At 44.6% G+C, this 18,006-nt stretch overlaps 2 protein-coding genes across 3 annotated transcripts; one reads left to right on the plus strand and one right to left on the minus strand.

Moving 5' to 3' along the window:
* Positions 1-4,828: 4,828 nt before the first annotated feature.
* Positions 4,829-6,986, plus strand: LOC119284811 (40S ribosomal protein S3a-like). Its single transcript, XM_037563973.1, has 6 exons — positions 4,829-4,961; positions 5,082-5,187; positions 5,834-5,971; positions 6,053-6,238; positions 6,342-6,542; positions 6,666-6,986. The coding sequence occupies exons 1-6, from the start codon at positions 4,903-4,905 to the stop codon at positions 6,765-6,767; spliced, it is 792 nt and encodes a 263-aa protein (XP_037419870.1). The 5' UTR covers positions 4,829-4,902; the 3' UTR covers positions 6,768-6,986.
* A 987-nt stretch (positions 6,987-7,973) lies between these two features.
* LOC119284813 (protein NPGR1-like) lies at positions 7,974-14,005 on the minus strand. 2 transcript variants are annotated; one of them, XM_037563974.1, is made up of 6 exons: positions 13,786-14,005; positions 11,573-11,875; positions 11,213-11,489; positions 9,705-10,921; positions 9,474-9,621; positions 7,974-8,623 (listed from the first exon to the last, which is right to left on the minus strand). In XM_037563974.1, exons 2-6 carry the CDS (start codon positions 11,774-11,776, stop codon positions 8,289-8,291), a joined length of 2,181 nt encoding a protein of 726 aa, XP_037419871.1. In that variant the 5' UTR covers positions 11,777-11,875; positions 13,786-14,005; the 3' UTR covers positions 7,974-8,288. The 2 variants fall into 2 exon arrangements, with proteins under 2 accessions (XP_037419871.1, XP_037419872.1); XM_037563975.1 differs by lacking the exon at positions 13,786-14,005 and having other exon boundaries at positions 11,573-12,048.
* Positions 14,006-18,006: the final 4,001 nt, after the last annotated feature.

An 18,006-nucleotide genomic window follows, 5' to 3' on the forward strand; every position in this document is an offset into this window, starting at 1 on the left:
ACGGTCAATTGCATTTGATAAATATGGCCATTGGCCTGGACTTTGAATTGTCTTCCATAGTTGCCTACAAATGATGATTTCACATTTAGAGACAATAAAAGTGAGCACTAATTCTGCCCTCTCAAATCATTAGCGTTTTCGGCCGTCAGATACAGACTTTGGAGCAGTTTCGACCGTTTATCAACTCACAATCTGCCTGGGCTTCACTTGATAACCTAAGAATGCTACACTGGTTGGGCCGCTGCTCTCATAACAAAATGGAAGCTCTGGCGTTATTTGGACTATATGGGCCTCAGGCGTGCGAGTGGCAGCCGAAGAAAGCAGTACATAGTTTGTTATGTAAGTGGTTGTATACTATGGCATATGAGCACTAATCCAGCCCTCGTAGACCATTAGCATTTTCTGTGGTCGGATAGACTTTGGAGCGTTTTTGGCCGTTCGATCACACGAAATAAGCAGAGTATCACATACAATTCACCCCAGTCGAAGAGACAATATCACAAACAGTGGATTCACACAAGATTTTATTCAACTTAAGACTTGAGTATCCCACCGATAACAAGACACAAGTAGCACTCTTCAGAAGAGTTTACAGTCTGAACAATTGATTAACACAAAAATATGGCGTGGTGACAGACACATGACGATCTCCCGGAGAGGTTGCTCTAGCTAACTTACTATCAGACTAATATAGATGCAGACATGTAATCTACCATCACATTGGGCTTTTCAACTGGGCTCGCACCCCTTTCCATCAATCTCTTAACGAAAATGACCAGTACATAGCAGTAATCTGACACCAGTCTGCCATCACTTAACTGACGTCCATCCGTTCAGTGTTATTGGAACAGACATCATATGCTTATGATGCTTAGCCTACACTGCAGCTGCGTCTCCGACCCGCCCAGGACGAAAAGCCCATTTTCTGTCATGATTTTTTGTCATAGAAGTAGGAGCCCACTACATCTACGATGATACCGGTTTTTGTCACAATTATCGTCATAGAAGTGTCATATGTATGACAGAAAAAAATTTCGTTCAGCCCAAAATGTCACGGATGTGTCTTTTTTTGTAGTGATGACTCTAGTTTGAGGAGTTCATGTATTCACTAAGTGTTAATGCTTTGTTTCGGTACTCTATTAAAAGGAGGCCTTAATATCCCTTAGTTTCCAATAGGACCCCGCTGCCATGGGAGGGTAGGACAAAAGATGTCATGCAAGTTCTTTTCCATAAGCACGTATGACTATATTTGGAATACATACCTACATTACATTGATGAACTGGAGCTAGTTCTGTGTCACCCTATGTTATAACTGTTGCATGAGGAATCGCATCCGACATAATTATCCATCACTGATCCAATGCCCACGAGCTTTTCACATATTGATCTTTGCTTAGTTACTTTTTCGTTGCCACTGTTACAATCACTACAAAACCAATACTGTTACTTTTGCCACCGTTACCCTTACTTCCATATTATTTTGCTACTAAATACTTTGCTGCAGATATTAAGTTTTCCAGGTGTGGTTGAATTGACAACTCAGCTGCTAATACTTGAGAATATTCTTTGGCTCTCCTTGTGTCGAATCAATAAATTTGGGTTGAATACTCTACCCTCGAAAACTGTTGCGATCCCCTATACTTGTGGGTTATCAACTCCTACTTAGATAGATATCCCTCTAATCATCTAAGTGATCACGTGATCCATATCAACTAAACCATGTCCGATCATCACGTGAGATGGAGTAGTTTTCAATGGTGAACATCACTATGTTGATCATATCTACTATATGATTCACGCTCGACCTTTCGGTCTCAGTGTTCCGAGGCCATATCTGCATATGCTAGGCTCGTCAAGTTTAACCCGAGTAATATGCTTGTGCAAAACTGACTTGCACCCGTTGTATGTGAACGTAGAGCTTATCACACCTGATCATCATGTGGTGTCTCAGCACGACGAACTGTAGCAACGGTGCATACTCAGGGAGAACACTTATACCTTCAAATTTAGTGAAAGATCATCTTATAATGCTATCAACATACTAAGCAAAATAAGATGCATAAAGGATAAACATCACATGCAATCAATATAAGTGATATGATATGGCCATCCTCATCTTGTGCCTTTGATCTCCATCTCCAAAGCACCGTCATGATCACCATCATCACCGGCTTGACACCTTGATCTCCATCATAGTATCGTTGTCGTCTCGCTAACTATTGCTTCTACGACTATCGCTACCACTTAGTGATAAAGTAAAGCAATTACATTGCGATTGCAATTCATACAATAAAGCGACAATCATATGGCTTATGCCAGTTGCCGATAACTGTGTTACAAAACATGATCATCTTATACAACAATTTATATAATCACGTCTTGACCATATCACATCACAACATGCTCTGCAAAAACAAGTTAGACATCCTCTACTTTGTTGTTGCAAGTTTTACGTGGCTGCTACGGGCTTAGCAAGAACCGTTCTTATCTATGCATCAAAAACCACAACGCAATATAGTGATTGCTTTTTGGTCCTCAAAAAGAACCATGTTCATTGAATCTGATTCAACTAAAGTTGGAGAAACTAACACCCGCCAGCCGCCTGTGTGCAAAGCACGTCCATAGAACCAGTCTCATGAACGCGGTTATGTACCGTCGGTCCGGGCCGCTTCATCCAACAATACCGCTGAATCAAGAAACAACTAGTGACGATAAGCAATATGTATATACCCACGTCCACAACTCCTTTGTGTTCTACTCGTGCATATAACATCTAAGCATAGACCTGGCTCGGATGTCACTGTTGGGGAATGCAGTATTTCAAAAAAATTCCTATGATCACGCAAGATCTATCTAGGGATGCATAGCAACGAGAGGGGAGAGTATATCTACGTACCCTCGTAGACCGAAAGCGGAAGCGTTAAGAAGCGCAGTTGATGTAGTCGAACATCTTCGCGATCCAACCAATCAAGTACCGAACGCACGACACCTCCGCGATCTGCACATGTTCAGCTCGGTGACGTCCCTCGTACTCTTGATCCAGTTGAGGCCGAGGGAGAGTTTCGTCAGCACGACAGCGTGTTGATAGTGATGACGAAGTTACCGGCGCAGGGCTTTGCCTAAGCACTACGACGATATGACCGAGGTGTGTATCTGTGGAGGGGGGCACCGCACACGGCTAAAACAATTGTCAACTTATGTATCTATGGGGTGCCCCCTCCCCTGTATATAAAGGAGGGGAGGAGGGGGGCGGTCGGCCCTCATGGTGCGCCTCAAGGGGGGATTCCTACTCCTACTAGGATCGAGGGCACTTGATGCGAGTGCGAGGGCGACGATGAAGGGATATGCTGTGACTAGGATGGGGATCGAGCGCACTCTGATCGCCTCGCTCGCTCGTGCGTGCGAGTCGTCAATTTTTTTCGTTTGATTCTCTGGCATGCGTGGGGACTACCTGGAGACATCGCTCCCTCCTAACGTGGTTTTGGTTGGTTTTTTTCGAGGGGATCGTTACCTGCGAGGTAGGTGGGAGGAGAGACGAAAATAAACCAGGCGAAGGGCGGGAGGTGAGACGAAAAAAAATGTGCAACGGAGACTACCAACTGCTCCATTAGGAGTAGAGATAAGGAATCTTCTCATTGTGATACGTGATCACGTGAGGGCGTGGCTTCGACGGTTGTGTTTTTCCCCCTAGTGGAGCTAAGTATGGAGGGGGGTCGGTGGGAGAAATAAATCAGAGAGGGAGGTGATCTGTTTGGAAGGTGATCTTATGTATATGGTATTATTTTTGAATTCTTAATTGCCAAATATTTACATGATTGAATTGAATCGACATCTGACAAAGCAAGCGCGAATAAATGAAAGGAGTATCAAGCGTGATTCGATTTTAAGTGCGAAGAAGAAAAAAATAATGTGAGAGGGATGGTGAGAGGCGAGATGAAAATAAACCGACGAAAACTAACCAGGCGAAAAAAAATCATGAAGGCTATTCTACCAACTGAGACATTAGGAGTAGAAATGAGAATTAATAAATCCAAAAAACAAAAAAGTATAAAGAAATTAAAATTTAGAAACAAAACAAAAAATCATGATTTTGAAAACAAATCGATGGAAAAAGAAACAGTAAATAAATAAAATAACAAAAGATTGTAAAAACCCAAAATAGCAAAGGAGAAAAAACAAAATACTAGTCGGAAGCTTCTAGCCCAAAACCGGTACATGAGAGGTTGTGGCACTCCTCCTATAAAAGGCTGACTCTTCAGTTCTTTCGCCGTGTCATACTTCATTGCAAAAAAAAAAAACATACACACAACAACAACAACAACAACAACAACAACAACAACAACAACAACAACACACGCAATTCATAAAACCCACAAAACATAAAAAAGCCCATGCGAGATGAACACAAAAAGCAAACATGGCCCGCCAGGAGACAAACATGCGCCTGATAGCAGAGACGAACCTTTTGCACGTATCAAACAACAACTAATTAGGTGGTGACGAACTTAGATGTGCAATACTTAATTCTCATTTTAGCCTAAAAAACATAATTCTCATATGTGCTTTAACAAAACTGTATTTATTTCCGTCTCTTCCCTTTTTTTAGGAGTCTTTCCGTCTCTTCCCCTTTTTAACCAAAAGAAGAGACGGCCCGAGCCCATGCCATACACTATTGGGCCAAGCTTCAACACAATCTCCCCGAAGAGCCCACATGGGCTTCCCCGCATCCCATCCGTCCATCCACCCGGGCATCCTCGCGACCGCACGATGGAATGGAAACCCTCAAAGCGCACTATATATACCCCTCGCCTGTGTAGGGTTTCATCCCCTCGCGCCCCAGAAGCCCCGACGCTCAAGCCCCCAGACGCCGCAGCGCCGCCACTCCACCCGCAGCGGCAACCATGGCGGTCGGCAAGAACAAGCGCATCTCCAAGGGGAGGAAGGGAAGCAAGAAGAAGGCGTGAGTGCCTCCCCCACCCCGCTCATCCGTTGCAGCGTCGTGATCTAGGATCTGTTTCATCTCCTCTTCCTCCTTCATGTGCTGATGCGGTTTCTTGCCTGCTTTCTCGTGGTTTTGCAGCGTCGATCCGTTCACCAAGAAGCAGTGGTATGACATCAAGGCGCCGCTGCTGTTCACCAGCCGCAACGTCGGCAAGACCCTCGTGTCCAGGACGCAGGGTACCAAGGTATGCTCTCCCCTGCCTTGCATCTGCGCGTGCAGTGTTTGTCACATCCATTGATGTCTTGTGTCCCATGGATTAGCTGTTTGGTAGTATGCCTGCTCCTATATACGCGATTGTGATCTATATAGTCCTATTGGCATGAAACGGATTGAACCATTTTCTGAAGGTTGCGTTGTCGTGTTAAGTGCTGAAAGGCGTGATACACTAGCACTAAAATGCAATCGCTATTATTTATAAACTATACTTTGTGTACCCTACTGATAATAATTGATTTTATTTCGGGATTTACCATTTTGTCTCACCAATGTCTCTGGTGCAATTTGTGAATCAGCCCTTAAGTATGAAACCAAATCATGCATCTTGTTTCACACTTGCACAGTTTATTTGTAGTTGTAGTTATAGTCCACCTGTTTTTAAACTAGCACCCAGTCTGTTGATTAGAATCAACAATCAAGCATTCAAGTGTTGTTAGTAGTTTGTGCTTGGTCTAACTGATTCTTCTAACTGTGTTCCTATGTCGAATGTGTAGCATTTGACACACTGAATCTTTATTTCTAAGCCTTTCCATTTACATTCATCTAGGAATGTGTTTAATGTTTGTTGTTGTAAGTTGACTATTAGCTGACTGCACATTTCATTTTTATTTTAGATTGCCTCAGAGGGTCTGAAGCACAGGGTGTTCGAAGTATCTCTAGCTGATCTTCAGAACGATGAGGACCAGGCCTACAGGAAGATCAGACTCCGTGCTGAGGATGTGCAAGGGATGAATGTCCTCACAAACTTCTGGGTAATGATCTCTTTGGCATTGCCTGAAACCTGATGTTATGTTGTGTTTTTTCCTTTGCTAACCTGTTCTCCCTCTTGCCAGGGCATGGACTTCACCACTGACAAGCTCAGGTCTCTTGTGAGGAAGTGGCAGACACTCATTGAGGCTCATGTGGATGTGAAGACCACTGACAACTACATGCTCCGCATGTTCGCCATTGGCTTCACCAAGAGACGCCCAAACCAGGTGAAGCGCACTTGCTATGCCCAAGCAAGTCAGATCAGACAGGTAAATTTGTTCACCTTGCTCTTTTTTCTATCTGTTTATGTATTAAGTTCTGGTGATCATCGAGATGATTGTTAACAATTCTATCTGTGTTTCTTGCTTGTAGATCCGCCGCAAGATGGTTGAGATCATGGTCAACCAAGCTGCAAGCTGTGACTTGAAGGAGCTTGTGAACAAGTTCATCCCTGAGGTGATTGGAAAGGAGATTGAGAAGGCCACCTCAGGCATCTTCCCCCTCCAGAACGTGTACGTCCGCAAGGTGAAGATCCTGAAGGCCCCCAAGTTCGACCTGGGGAAGCTCATGGAGGTAATTGTCTTGTGGCACCACCATGTCTACTGAAAATATTTTAGCTGGGCATTGGATAGACAGCGTTAATTGTTGTTCTCCAGTCTACTCAAGTTCTAATGTGACCCACGTTGCCTGTTCCAGGTTCACGGTGACTACAAGGAGGATGTTGGTGTGAAGCTTGACAGGCCTGCTGATGGAGATGAGGTGATTCCTGGAGCAGAGGAGGTTGCTGCTGCTGAGTAGAGGATAGAAGTTGCTATTTTGCTGCTTCATATCTAGAAGATGATATATGTGCCACCTGGGTGTCGTGAACTTTGTAGTCAGTTTTGATGGCTGATTTCTTGAGTACTTCTGTCGACATTCCTAGCCAGTGTTCCGCTATCTTATTTTGTTCGTGTTACTTTCTGGATGGAGGTTATGAGTTGAAAACTAAATATTTAGTTTATTCCTGTCCTGTGTTTTTATGTTTGAATAGAACTTGTCCTCTGTTTTGTTAGTTTATCTCAGTACAACTTTTTGTTTGCGTGCATACAAGATGTTTGCAGCTTGCAATGGCTCCAGCTCCTCCGAGCCAAGATAGCCCTCCGTCTTATTTGTAGGAGTATGAAAGTAAAATTAGCAATGTGCTCCCCCAGTTAGTGGCACAGAAAGTGAAGATGTGGAAAAGAAAATGGATCGTAACAGCCAATTTGGCGTTCGATTTTTGAGTAGTATTTATTGACTGCAATATGTACATACGCAAAAATGGATAGAAATTGATGTAGCGACAAGTAATTTGGGACGAAGATATTGTGACAAGGGTTCCAAAACTGTTGTTGCATCAGCAGGTAATTTTGAAGAGATCAAACTGGTTGGCATTAGATAAATCAAAGAAAATGTTGTTGGCTTTAGATAAATCATAGTTTCAATGAAGTGGCACTACTGACTTAAGGGCTAGATATCTGTGGAAATCTCTACTCCTTTGAAGGTGAAGCACTTTATGTGGCTAGTTATGAATGTTCGCATTCAGTCTGCTGCAGAATTAAGTAAACGTCACTGGGATACTGATTGTAAACTCTGGTAAGATGGAGACATAACAAAACATTCTCTTCACTTGTCCACTGCCTATCCAGCCTTCATTCATCAATCTATCATGATCGTCTTCCTTCCCTTTCCTCAACTGAACAGATCCAAGCCTAAACCTCCACTGCTTCCATCACTTGACAGAGCAGGTCTTGTTTTAAAACTTTTCAGGTTAAGTGCAGAAAACCAATGAAATGTTCCTCAAAGAAAAGCTGGAGATATTCCTATCTGAAATCCAAAGCACTACTGCATCAACTACTGCTTTAACAGTAAAAATCAGGGTTGGCACTAACAGAGGGCGGTTGCACTGATCTTTATGGATGCAGTGATGTAAAATTTTCATCTAATGGTGGGAATGCTCCCTGTGAGATGGAAACAGATTCTTCGAGCAATGGAAATTCACTCTACCAAGCATATCTCTTTCATTTATGTTCTTCCAATAGAACAAAACTGAATGTGCAGCACAGGGAGTTGCAACATTAACAGAAACACCTACACTCACATAATTTACCATAACTGCTCATCCACAAAACAAAATTGGTAAAGGATGTCCATCTAAGGAAATGGGTATACTACATTCACATAATTTACTGGTTGGAGAGCCAAGGATGCAATGAGATTTCTACAGCAAAACCTGTGCTACTTGGCAAGGCAATGTACTACTTTCTTTTCCTTTTTGATATCTGGCAAGGCCACGGGTTCCTACTGCAGCAAGATGGGCAGTTGCTCGGAGAAATCCTGAATAGGTGACAACTCTAGGAGCTCGTAAGCTGCCTGGAAGCAGTCAGCGGCCTCAAGCACCGATCCTTCAGATTTCAGGACGAGTCCGAGCCCCATCCAGGCTTGATGGTTTGTTGGCTCTAAGCGGGTGGCGCTGCGAAGGAAAGTTCTCGCGATTGACGATGATTTCGCTCCAAGAGTTCTTAGAATGCTTGCCATAGAAACCATGCTAGGGACATAGTCTGGATTGATGGAGAGGGAGAATGAGAATGCCTCGAGGGCTTCTTGGTGCAAGGACTGGGCCTCCAGTATCAGGCCTGGAAAAGCACACATGTTAGTGCTTCTGAAAATCATAGAGCAGAATGAACAACACCAAGTGTAGCAATTGATCCACAATATGAAAATGACAATAGCAAATCTAACACAAACATGCCTTTGGCTACCCATTCAGATATCTGGGATCACTGTTACTTTTTGTAGTGGCTCCTGACATGCAATATCATTATGTCTGTTACCCGCAAATATGTAAACAACGTTTAATTGATCGATAGTGAATTATAGCACTAAGCCAACAGAGTTTCAGGGACAAATCAAATCTCCTTAACGTCCACTCATCTTTGCTGTTGCTGACAATTTCTTGATGTCAAGTGAAAACAAATACCATTACTTAAGCACATGCAGGTAATATCAACCTCAATTGTATGACTGAGCCAGAACTCGAAGATGATAGCAAATAAATACAATGTTCTTTTGGAAATCTTAATATCTGCACATAGCTAGATTAATACTTCAACCATCATCAAGTATCTGGTGATCGTCATGTAACATGTACATCCGAGGGCAAACAAAGTTGGTGTTCATAGCTTTAGCTTGTTCGATTATAGCCTGTACAGTATGTACTTGCTTGAGGTTGTTTTGGCCAAAAATAATTTGTCCTGATATTATTCGGAGTGGTAAGGTTTAGAGGTTAAAAGCCGGCACACACAGTTTTGGTAAAGGCCGGCTATGGGTGTAAGTACCAACTCCAATGCTTATTAACTAATTCAGAGTAATTTTTTTATGTTAGGCATGTAACTTACTAGAATGACGGTAAGCATCAGAACCAGGTCTCATGTGGAGCACAATTAGCCACAAACGACAACTAGTCAAGGTTGTAAGAATATTTACCTTTGACATGCCAGCACTTTGGAGATAAGAAATCGATGGATTTTGCTTTGTCAAGACAGATGTTTGAGTCATTCCATGCTTCAAGCTTTGTGTATATTGATGCCAAATCTAACCATGCTTCCATCTCTAACTCATGCAGGGATTTAACCTGTGTAGGCCAAGTGGATATTAAAGAAAGTAGACACATGCTATCATCATTTGAGTTTCGGTAAGAAATGTAAGTGGTCGTACCTTATCATAAGGGGTCAATTTCCAGATTTCCTTCTTTGCTTGAATGATTGCAAGCAAAATCCTAAAAGATTCCACAGCAGACTTGAATTGTCCACGGGAGGACTGAATTAGTGCTTTTAGCCTCAAAATACCCATTTGATCCTCTTGCTCAGCCTCATCTAGTGCAATATCAGCTACTGATTCAGCTTCTTCCAAATTCTGCTGTGCAGATAACACTAGAATCAACAGCTTCCAGGTACTCACTGAACTTCCTGTCACCATTTCGAGACATTCCGCTGCACTTTCAATGGCTGCATTCAGTTTGCGCTGCATTGCATTTTCCCAAGCAAGGCTGTACAGTATTTCAGGATTATACTTCGCCGTTGCCGCAGCATCCTGCAACAGCCTCAGTGCATCATCTTGCAATCTCATTTTTTCTGTGTGAGAAGTGGATGACCTAGCAAAAGGTCCATAACAAACACCAAGGAAATGATTCACAGCACTGATGAAATGCATATCATGACTTCTGAATGACTCCCTGGCTTTATTTGCAAATTTTATTCCTTCAGAAGCATGCTTTGGGTTCTTACAACATAGTTTGGCTCCTAGAAGAAGAGATGGAATATGAGGTTTCCCCTTCCTTTCTAACACACGGAAACCATTCCTTATGATATTTAAGGCACTATCATCCATGCCAGCTGCACTGTAGCAAAGCGCGAGAACGTACCATCTTTCTGATCTGCTATAGGTTCCAGGTAACAACATCTCTAGATGCCTGGCCAAGACTTCATAATGACCAGACAATGACAGTGCGTACATCAAATGGTTCACGAGATCAGGATCCCACTTTATTTCTTGGAAGGTTAGCTTTCTGATAAGTACAAACAGCAGCAAAATTGCTTCCTCGATGTTGTTCTCCGGGGTTGCCAAGTTCCGTTGCTGACTGAACTCTTGAGGAGACTTCACTTCAATACCACAGTACAGTAGAGTCACCGCTAAGTCTTTTTGTAAGTTGGCGGACCTTTGAGAATCCAAATTCCAGGGCCTTGCAAGAGCTCTCCGATATGCAGTTATGGCCTCCTCAAAACAACCACTTCTCATCCATAGGTTAGGAAGATATTCTAGAGCCGAGTGGAACATGTCTATCAACTTACAGTCTTCGGAAGTACCTTCAGGAACACCATCCGGCCATGCAGACTCTACAATATCTATGATGGTTCTGCATTCTTCTGCAGCATCTGTCATGTAAAGGAGTTGGATGTAAGAGAAACTCAGATTGGATATTGCAGAGATTTTATTGAGGCATATGCATATAACTTGTATGATGGACAAAGAAATATAGTATGGCCTTATCCAATGCAATTACATAGGTTTCTGTTTCTGTTTAATCCTATGAAATACTAGGAAACAAAGCCCTCATACATTAGACTTTTGTTTTGGCAAAGCTTCTAAAACTACTACGGCAATTTCAGATGATGATGCTAAAGTACAATGCAAGAAATCACATAGATAAGAACTTCAGTCAGTACCTGTCACTCTACCAAGTCTTTCCAAAGATCTCGCTTTAAGCAATATGGCTTCCAGAAGCAAACTTACAGAATGCATTGACATATGCACTAGCATTCCATTCACTTGTGAGGTTTTCCGTCTTGAAGAACGTGGAGAAACTTTAGGCTTGGCACTTTCAGTAACAGCACTGGTCATTCGTGGTTTGAGGCTTCTTATATCAATGCCCTGAAGGACTTGCAATGCTGCATCAAAGTTTCCTCTCTGATACTCCAGTCTACCCAGCAATGCCCGGGCCTCCTGTTACATAATCAGATAGATCCAACAGTGAGCAAATCAGCAATGTAATCATCTTCCTTGAAGAGAGAAGGATTCAAGCAAACCTCATAATTTAGCGAAAGAGTCTCTCTTAAGTCCGATTCCACTTCATTCACTTGGCTATCATCAGGCATTGCTTCTCGTTTTCCTGGTCTCGAACAAGAACCACTTGCTGAGAAATCCCGTGTTGCGAGAGATTCCGGTGATCGGGGCATCTCTTCAAACTTCGATTGGTCCCCGCTGCACGTGCATAACATGATTGCAGCCATTTGCCCCCCGCGGGTAATTTTACTTAACCTGAATTAAAAAATGTAAGTTATCCTCTCTCTTAGGATCTTCCCTGAGGCCAATGGTATAGATCACAGAACCTGGCAAGAAAAAAATGAATGATGCTCAGTACACATTGTCATAAGGTTGCACTAGTTGGGCAACTAATCACATGAGCAAGCATATAGCAAGTTAGCTACAAATGACAGTAACACATCAAGACAAGCTAAATCTTGAAATATATGTGAAGCTAGGAAGAATTCCCTTTCCAGCTAAAATTATCAAATCATCTATGAAAAAGTTTCACTTCTCGGGTAAACACGACGAATCAGACAACATTGGTAATTGCATGGTTTAGTGTTAGCAACTTCTTGAAGCCTCATTCAGAGTTACAGACATAGAACAATTATACAGGACTGGATATACAAAACAAGTAATCAGCAGGGCAAATATTCAGTGAGCCAACAGGAAGGCATATGCATGCTTGAGGAGGACAGCTGCAAATGTGAGCTCCCAGGAAGACCACGAGTCCAAAACCTCGTGTCCTACAAATGTCAGCAAGGACGTAGCGACACCGAAATCCTACTGGCAGCAACTGAGCAATGCCACCACCCATCACGCATTGCATGCACTGGTTCCCTCATAATCCATGAAGTATCCCTGACTCATAACGTTCCTGCTTCAGGAAGAAGCGGCAAACGAAAATAATTTCAGCAGTTCCTCCCACAATCCTGAGAAGAGCAGGCACAATTGATTTTGCAAAACTCACTGCTAAAATAAGGAAACAACTAACATGGTGGTGCCAGCAAAGCAGCAGCTCACAGTGGAATTAAACCTGTATAAACACACACACACACATCAAAGTACCAACTGAAACCCAATGACATTCTCCTTATGCCCTCCTTAGCTGAAGCAACGAACTCTCACATTAAACCAGTGTAACACATGAGCACAACATGTACTGAGTTAGCTACAAATGAAAGTAACACACAAAGACAATCCAAGTCTTGGAATATACATGAAGCAAGACTTAGCCATTCCCTTTCCAGCTCAAACTATGAAATCATCTCCGAACAATCTTTTCTTCTTGGGTAAACACGACGAACCAGAAAACATAAGCAACTACATGGTTTAGTGCTAGCAACTTCCTGAAGCTAGCAGTAAGGCTTGCTCAGAGTTACAGGCATAGAACAATTCTACCGAACTGGATCTACCAAACATGCAATCAACAGGGCAAATATTCAGTAAACCAACAGAAAGCCCCGCGAATATTTCAGGAAGACAGTTGCAAATGTGAGCTCCCAGCAAGACCACGAGTCCAAAACCTCATCTCCTACAAATACCACCATCATTTTCAGCGAGAAGGTAGCGACACTGAAATTCTACTGGCAGCAACTGAACAATGCCACCATCCAGTAGATGCACTGGTGCCCACATAATACCACAAAGTCACCTTATAACGTGCCTGCTTCGGGAAGGAACGGCAAACGAAAGCGGAATTTCAGCAATCGCTCCCACATTCCCGAAAAGTGCAGGTAAGATTGATTTCTCGAACCGCACTGCTGCGATAAGAATACAACTAACGCGGTGGTTTCTGCCAGCAAAGCAGCAGCAGTCCACAGTGAAATTAAACCTCCATAACACGCGCACACACACGCACGTCAAATTACCAACTGAAACCCCACGACAATTCTCCATAGGCCCTCCTTGATCGAACCAACCAACTCTCACATTCACTCAACCGATGAACTCACCACCAAGTGAAAAAACCACGCAACGGAGCAGAGCTTCGCCCGGGAATTCCACCCCGAGAAACCAACACAGGGGGCCGATCCTGCTTCCATTCCCCCACCCCGCAAAACCGACGAACGGCAACAGACACAGCCGCGAGCCCGCAACCCACCTCGACAACGCCCACGGAACGGACGCGACGCAGCGTCAAGCAGGCGGCGCGCAGCAGGGGAGCGAAGGCACGGAGGAAGATACTCGGGAGGGAGGAAGCAGCCCGTACCGTGAAGCGCGCGCGCGCGCGCGTTGCGGCGAGGAGGATCGCCCTGCGCGGCGCGGCCGACGGAGGAGGAGGAGGAGGCGGCGGGGCGGCGGCCGAGAGCGCAGAGGAATCAGAGCAGGTAGATTGGAGAATGATGGCGATGCGAGGAGGATCTCTCTCTGCGCGCGCCGCGCCGCGCTGCACACCGAGAGGGGAGGGGAGGTGGGCGCTCGCTTCTCTCGTGTCGTTGGAAGGCAGGAGGAGAAGGGAGGGGTCCGCCCGGTGTCTTTACCATTTTACCCCCCGTACCTTGTCCTCTGTACCTTCTCCCTGCACGTCAGCCCGCCCCGCCCGGTGCGTCACGCCCAAAGTCCAGACTCCAGAGTCCAGACTGACTGACCGAGGTAAAAAAAATATCTAGGCGAAAGCTGTGTGAACCTATCTCGGGAGTTAAAAAGACCCTAACTTGCACATAATGTGATGTTTTAGTCCCAAACTTGCAAAATGCAACTCCATCATACCCCAACTTGCATCGGATGTGATGATTTAGTCCTCGGCCTATCACAGCTCGACAAGTGGCAGCCAGTGGTTGGACCGGTCTTCACCCGCACTTTTGCAAAACACACCCTGTTGTCTTCTCGAATTAACACGTCACGAACAACATTTTCGGGAGGGAGCATGGAGGTAATATGATTTTAGCCTGGGACCATTGTACGGGAGCAATATAGCAACTGGGATTCTGACAGGGACCGTATACGACCTAAAGCTCGAGGGCGGGGCGGAGGACCCATCCAGAAGCGTAGCAGGCTATGTGAATTCACCTGGCAGCTATATACTCCTACATGTAATCGTCAAGCCTGTCATTGTTCAGATTTAATAGATATGCAGCTATACATGTTCTCTCCTGGCATCTAGACATGTAATGGTCAAATAAATAATAGTTACATGATGGGTAAATAATATTTTGAGCTTCTCACTATTACCGAGGAAAGTGAAAGAACCTTTTTGCTTAATTTTCGGAGTAGCATATCTGCTACTCCCTCCGTTCCTAAATATTTGTCTTTAGAGATTTTAAATGAACTACCACGTACGAATGCATTTAGACATATTTTAGAGTGTAGATTCACTCATTTTGCTCCGTATTTAGTCACTTGTTGAAATCTCTAAAAAGACAAATATTTAGAAACGGAGGGAGTATATGTGAACAATGGTATATAATCTCCCTGTATATACTGTATCCCCTGCAAATAATATCCCTATATAGTCCTATGAGGAACAAATCCGGCAGAATATAAGTGAAAGCAGTTTGATGCAGGCGGTCTCTCTGATCAATACTGTGATCATACATCTCTAGCTAACAGATTACTACATGGATCAACCCATACGACTACGTGTGCAGGCAGTAGAGATACTAGTGTGGTCGTTGACTGCCGGAGCCGCATGTGTGCCACCACTGCCGGAGCCCACCACTGCCGGAGCCGTACATAGGAAATCATGCATCATGCATACGCATTTTGCCACAAAGAAGATTCAAGCTAAAACGGGGAACTAGAATCAACCACTGATCACTCACTTGATGAATCGGTTGTATGCCGAGGGAACTCTCTGCCGCTTCTCTGGATCAGCAGAAAATCACGGCAAGCAGCATGAAATTAAGGACAAAAACTTGGCACCTCCAGCATGGATCAAGGAGAAAAATCAGATAAGTGCAACCTGTTGGCTGTTTGGTACTCCTACAGTCGTATATATAGTTATATACTGAACCTACAGAACTGATTATGTTTCTCATCCCTAATGCCCTCTGCATTTATTTAGTTTAGTTCTCCTATGCCTATAGTATCACACACTGTGCATATGTTAACGTTGGAGTTTGGGGTAAAAAGTAACTCCACGGACAAAAGGTACTATTGGGCCGGGGAGCAAACTATTCAGCAGGCCTCTTCCACTCGAAAACTCCATTGACCGCTCATAAAAAATCCTTAAAAGAGAGACAGAATGCATAAATAGGAGCTGTATGCTACGCGTGACGTGTTAATTAGAGAAGACCACAGGGTGTGTTTTGCAAAAGTGCGGGCAAAGACCGGTCCGACCACCTGGCTGCCACTTGTTGAGCTGTGATAGGCCGGGGACTAAATCATCACATTCAGTGCAAGTTGGGGTATGATGGAATTGCATTTTGCAAGTTTGGGACTAAAACATCACATTCTGTGCTAGTTAGGGTACCTGGGTGCATTTACCTCCTATCTCGGCCTCGTCGACGGAAATGGTAAACTAATCATCACCATCATCAAATTACTACTAGTAGCAAACTGAGCGTGCCCAGGAAACCAATCATCCTCAAATTAGCAAACGAGCGTTTTTATTACTTAATGCCGCACGAAATGAAGATCGATGGCCGTACTAGTACTACTGCCTTCAGTTAATGGATGGGCGGCGTATTCAATGGCCTCCTTTCCGCGCTGCCATGGGAAGGGAAGGACCCGGAAGAGCAGAGCATAGCAGAGCAGGCGTGGCGTGCTTTGTTGATGAAGGAAGGCGGCGAAGCTGAGGGCCTATTTGATTCTTAGTATTTTGACAACGTAGGAATTGGAAAAGTATAGGATTGGAGTAGCATGCCCACTTGAATCCTATATGATTAGCAATGAGTGTTTGACTGCACAGGAAAAACAAAGAAATTGTAAAAAGAGGTTGGAGTGGATGTTAGATTTTCTATGAAATGTAGTACAAAAGATTCCATAGAAAAAAAAATTATAGAATTCAATCCTATGAATCAAAGGAGCAACATAGAAAAAAATCCTAAGGATTTCAATCCTTCAGAAATCCTATAAAATTCCTTTGAATCAAAGGAGCCCTGAGCGTGCCAGCGAATCCTATAAAATTCCTTTGAATCAAAGGAGCCCTGAGCGTGCCAGCGATCGCTGCCATGATTCAGCGGCTCCAACTCCGATGACTACAGTACATTGCTAGGCCTTGACATTTTCGACCCATTCCAGACCTGCCTCCCCGCTAGCTCCCACTCGCCACGCCACAGCCAACCCAGCCCACAGCCAGCCAGTAGTACTACTGCTACTAGTACAGACTACAGAGTGTTACTATAGACAGACAGCGAGTGAGGAGATGATGACGACGGCTTCTACTGGCCTCGATCGGCCCTCGCACTGCAGTTGCAATCTTGTCACGTTCCTTCTCTGAGACTCTCGGCGTGTTCTTTAGCCCGTGGTAATAATGGCCACCCTGCGGATCATGTGATCTCTTGTTCCCCGCAAGATGAGATCATGAGATGAGAGTTACTGGTCGACATGGGACGCATGCCGCATTGCAAACACATGCAAGTAGGGAATCGTGGATGGAAGAATCCTATGTAATAAGCCCAAGAAACATGTGTCCTCCTCTCTTGGGCTGGCTGGCTGGCTGGCTGGTGAGGAAGTGGAATCTTTCTTGTTAGGAGCAGTGTCCTCCCCCTTGTCATTTAGGGCGATCTTGGGCGCCGCGGTACATTTATAAATGGCGAGAACTAACCACAGAGTGTCATTGCAGGGCCCTGGTGATTCAAGGGCGATCGATTGATTGGGCCTCCTCTCTTAAGACTACCTGTACGAGCGGATACAGACGGCCATTTAAGCAGCAGCTGCACGACGTACCGTGCACGGCCAGCGGCCAGGGCCAGGCTACCACCATGTCAACATCACATCAACTCCTCCTCAAGGTACTACTTATACTCTACGGAGTACTACATTTTTCTCTAAAATAAAATAAGGGTGTACCCTACCATCACATCGTCACATGCATTGTTGACCTGCTTTCCCCAGACACATGGTACCACTACCACACCAGTAGGCTGGCTGTAGGGTACCAGAAAAACCATTGCCCTATTCACACCTGCCTGATTCAACAACGTCGCCGGAGGAGACGCAGAGGGAAAAGGGACACTACCAGCAGCCAAGAGATGCAGATGACAAGCAAAGAAAACAGCATGATAACCAAAACTGGAGGCCAAGAGTAGAGTAGAGGGCCATCAGTCCAACTTCACCACGCGACCCTATCCTGTCCGTCCCCGTCCGTTTGAAGTAAAAGGGACAAACGAGACGGCCCAGCGCACGGGCGCAAACGGACTTTTGTCCGCTTTGTGTCCGCTTTCGACCCATCCCCGGCCCAAAGTTGCGTCGGTTTTGGGGTGAAACGAACAACGCGCGGACGGGCGGGACGCGCGCGCTTGTCCTCTCTTGGCCCGCCTGTCGGTGG

Source organism: Triticum dicoccoides, chromosome 4A (assembly GCF_002162155.2).
Source record: "Triticum dicoccoides isolate Atlit2015 ecotype Zavitan chromosome 4A, WEW_v2.0, whole genome shotgun sequence".
NCBI lineage: Eukaryota > Viridiplantae > Streptophyta > Magnoliopsida > Poales > Poaceae > Triticum > Triticum dicoccoides.

Excerpts from the sequence above, each read along its gene's own strand:
- LOC119284813 (XM_037563974.1), bottom strand. The coding sequence starts at position 11,776 with ATGGCTGCAATCATGTTATGCACGTGCAGCGGGGACCAATCGAAGTTT. Across the intron at positions 11,490-11,572 it reads CTCTTTCGCTAAATTATGAG|GAGGCCCGGGCATTGCTGGG; the intron begins GTTTGCTTGAAT and ends ATTATGTAACAG. Across the intron at positions 9,622-9,704 it reads AATTGACCCCTTATGATAAG|GTTAAATCCCTGCATGAGTT; the intron begins GTACGACCACTT and ends TGGCCTACACAG.
- LOC119284811 (XM_037563973.1), top strand. The coding sequence starts at position 4,903 with ATGGCGGTCGGCAAGAACAAGCGCATCTCCAAGGGGAGGAAGGGAAGC. Across the intron at positions 4,962-5,081 it reads AAGGGAAGCAAGAAGAAGGC|CGTCGATCCGTTCACCAAGA; the intron begins GTGAGTGCCTCC and ends GTGGTTTTGCAG. Across the intron at positions 6,543-6,665 it reads ACCTGGGGAAGCTCATGGAG|GTTCACGGTGACTACAAGGA; the intron begins GTAATTGTCTTG and ends TGCCTGTTCCAG.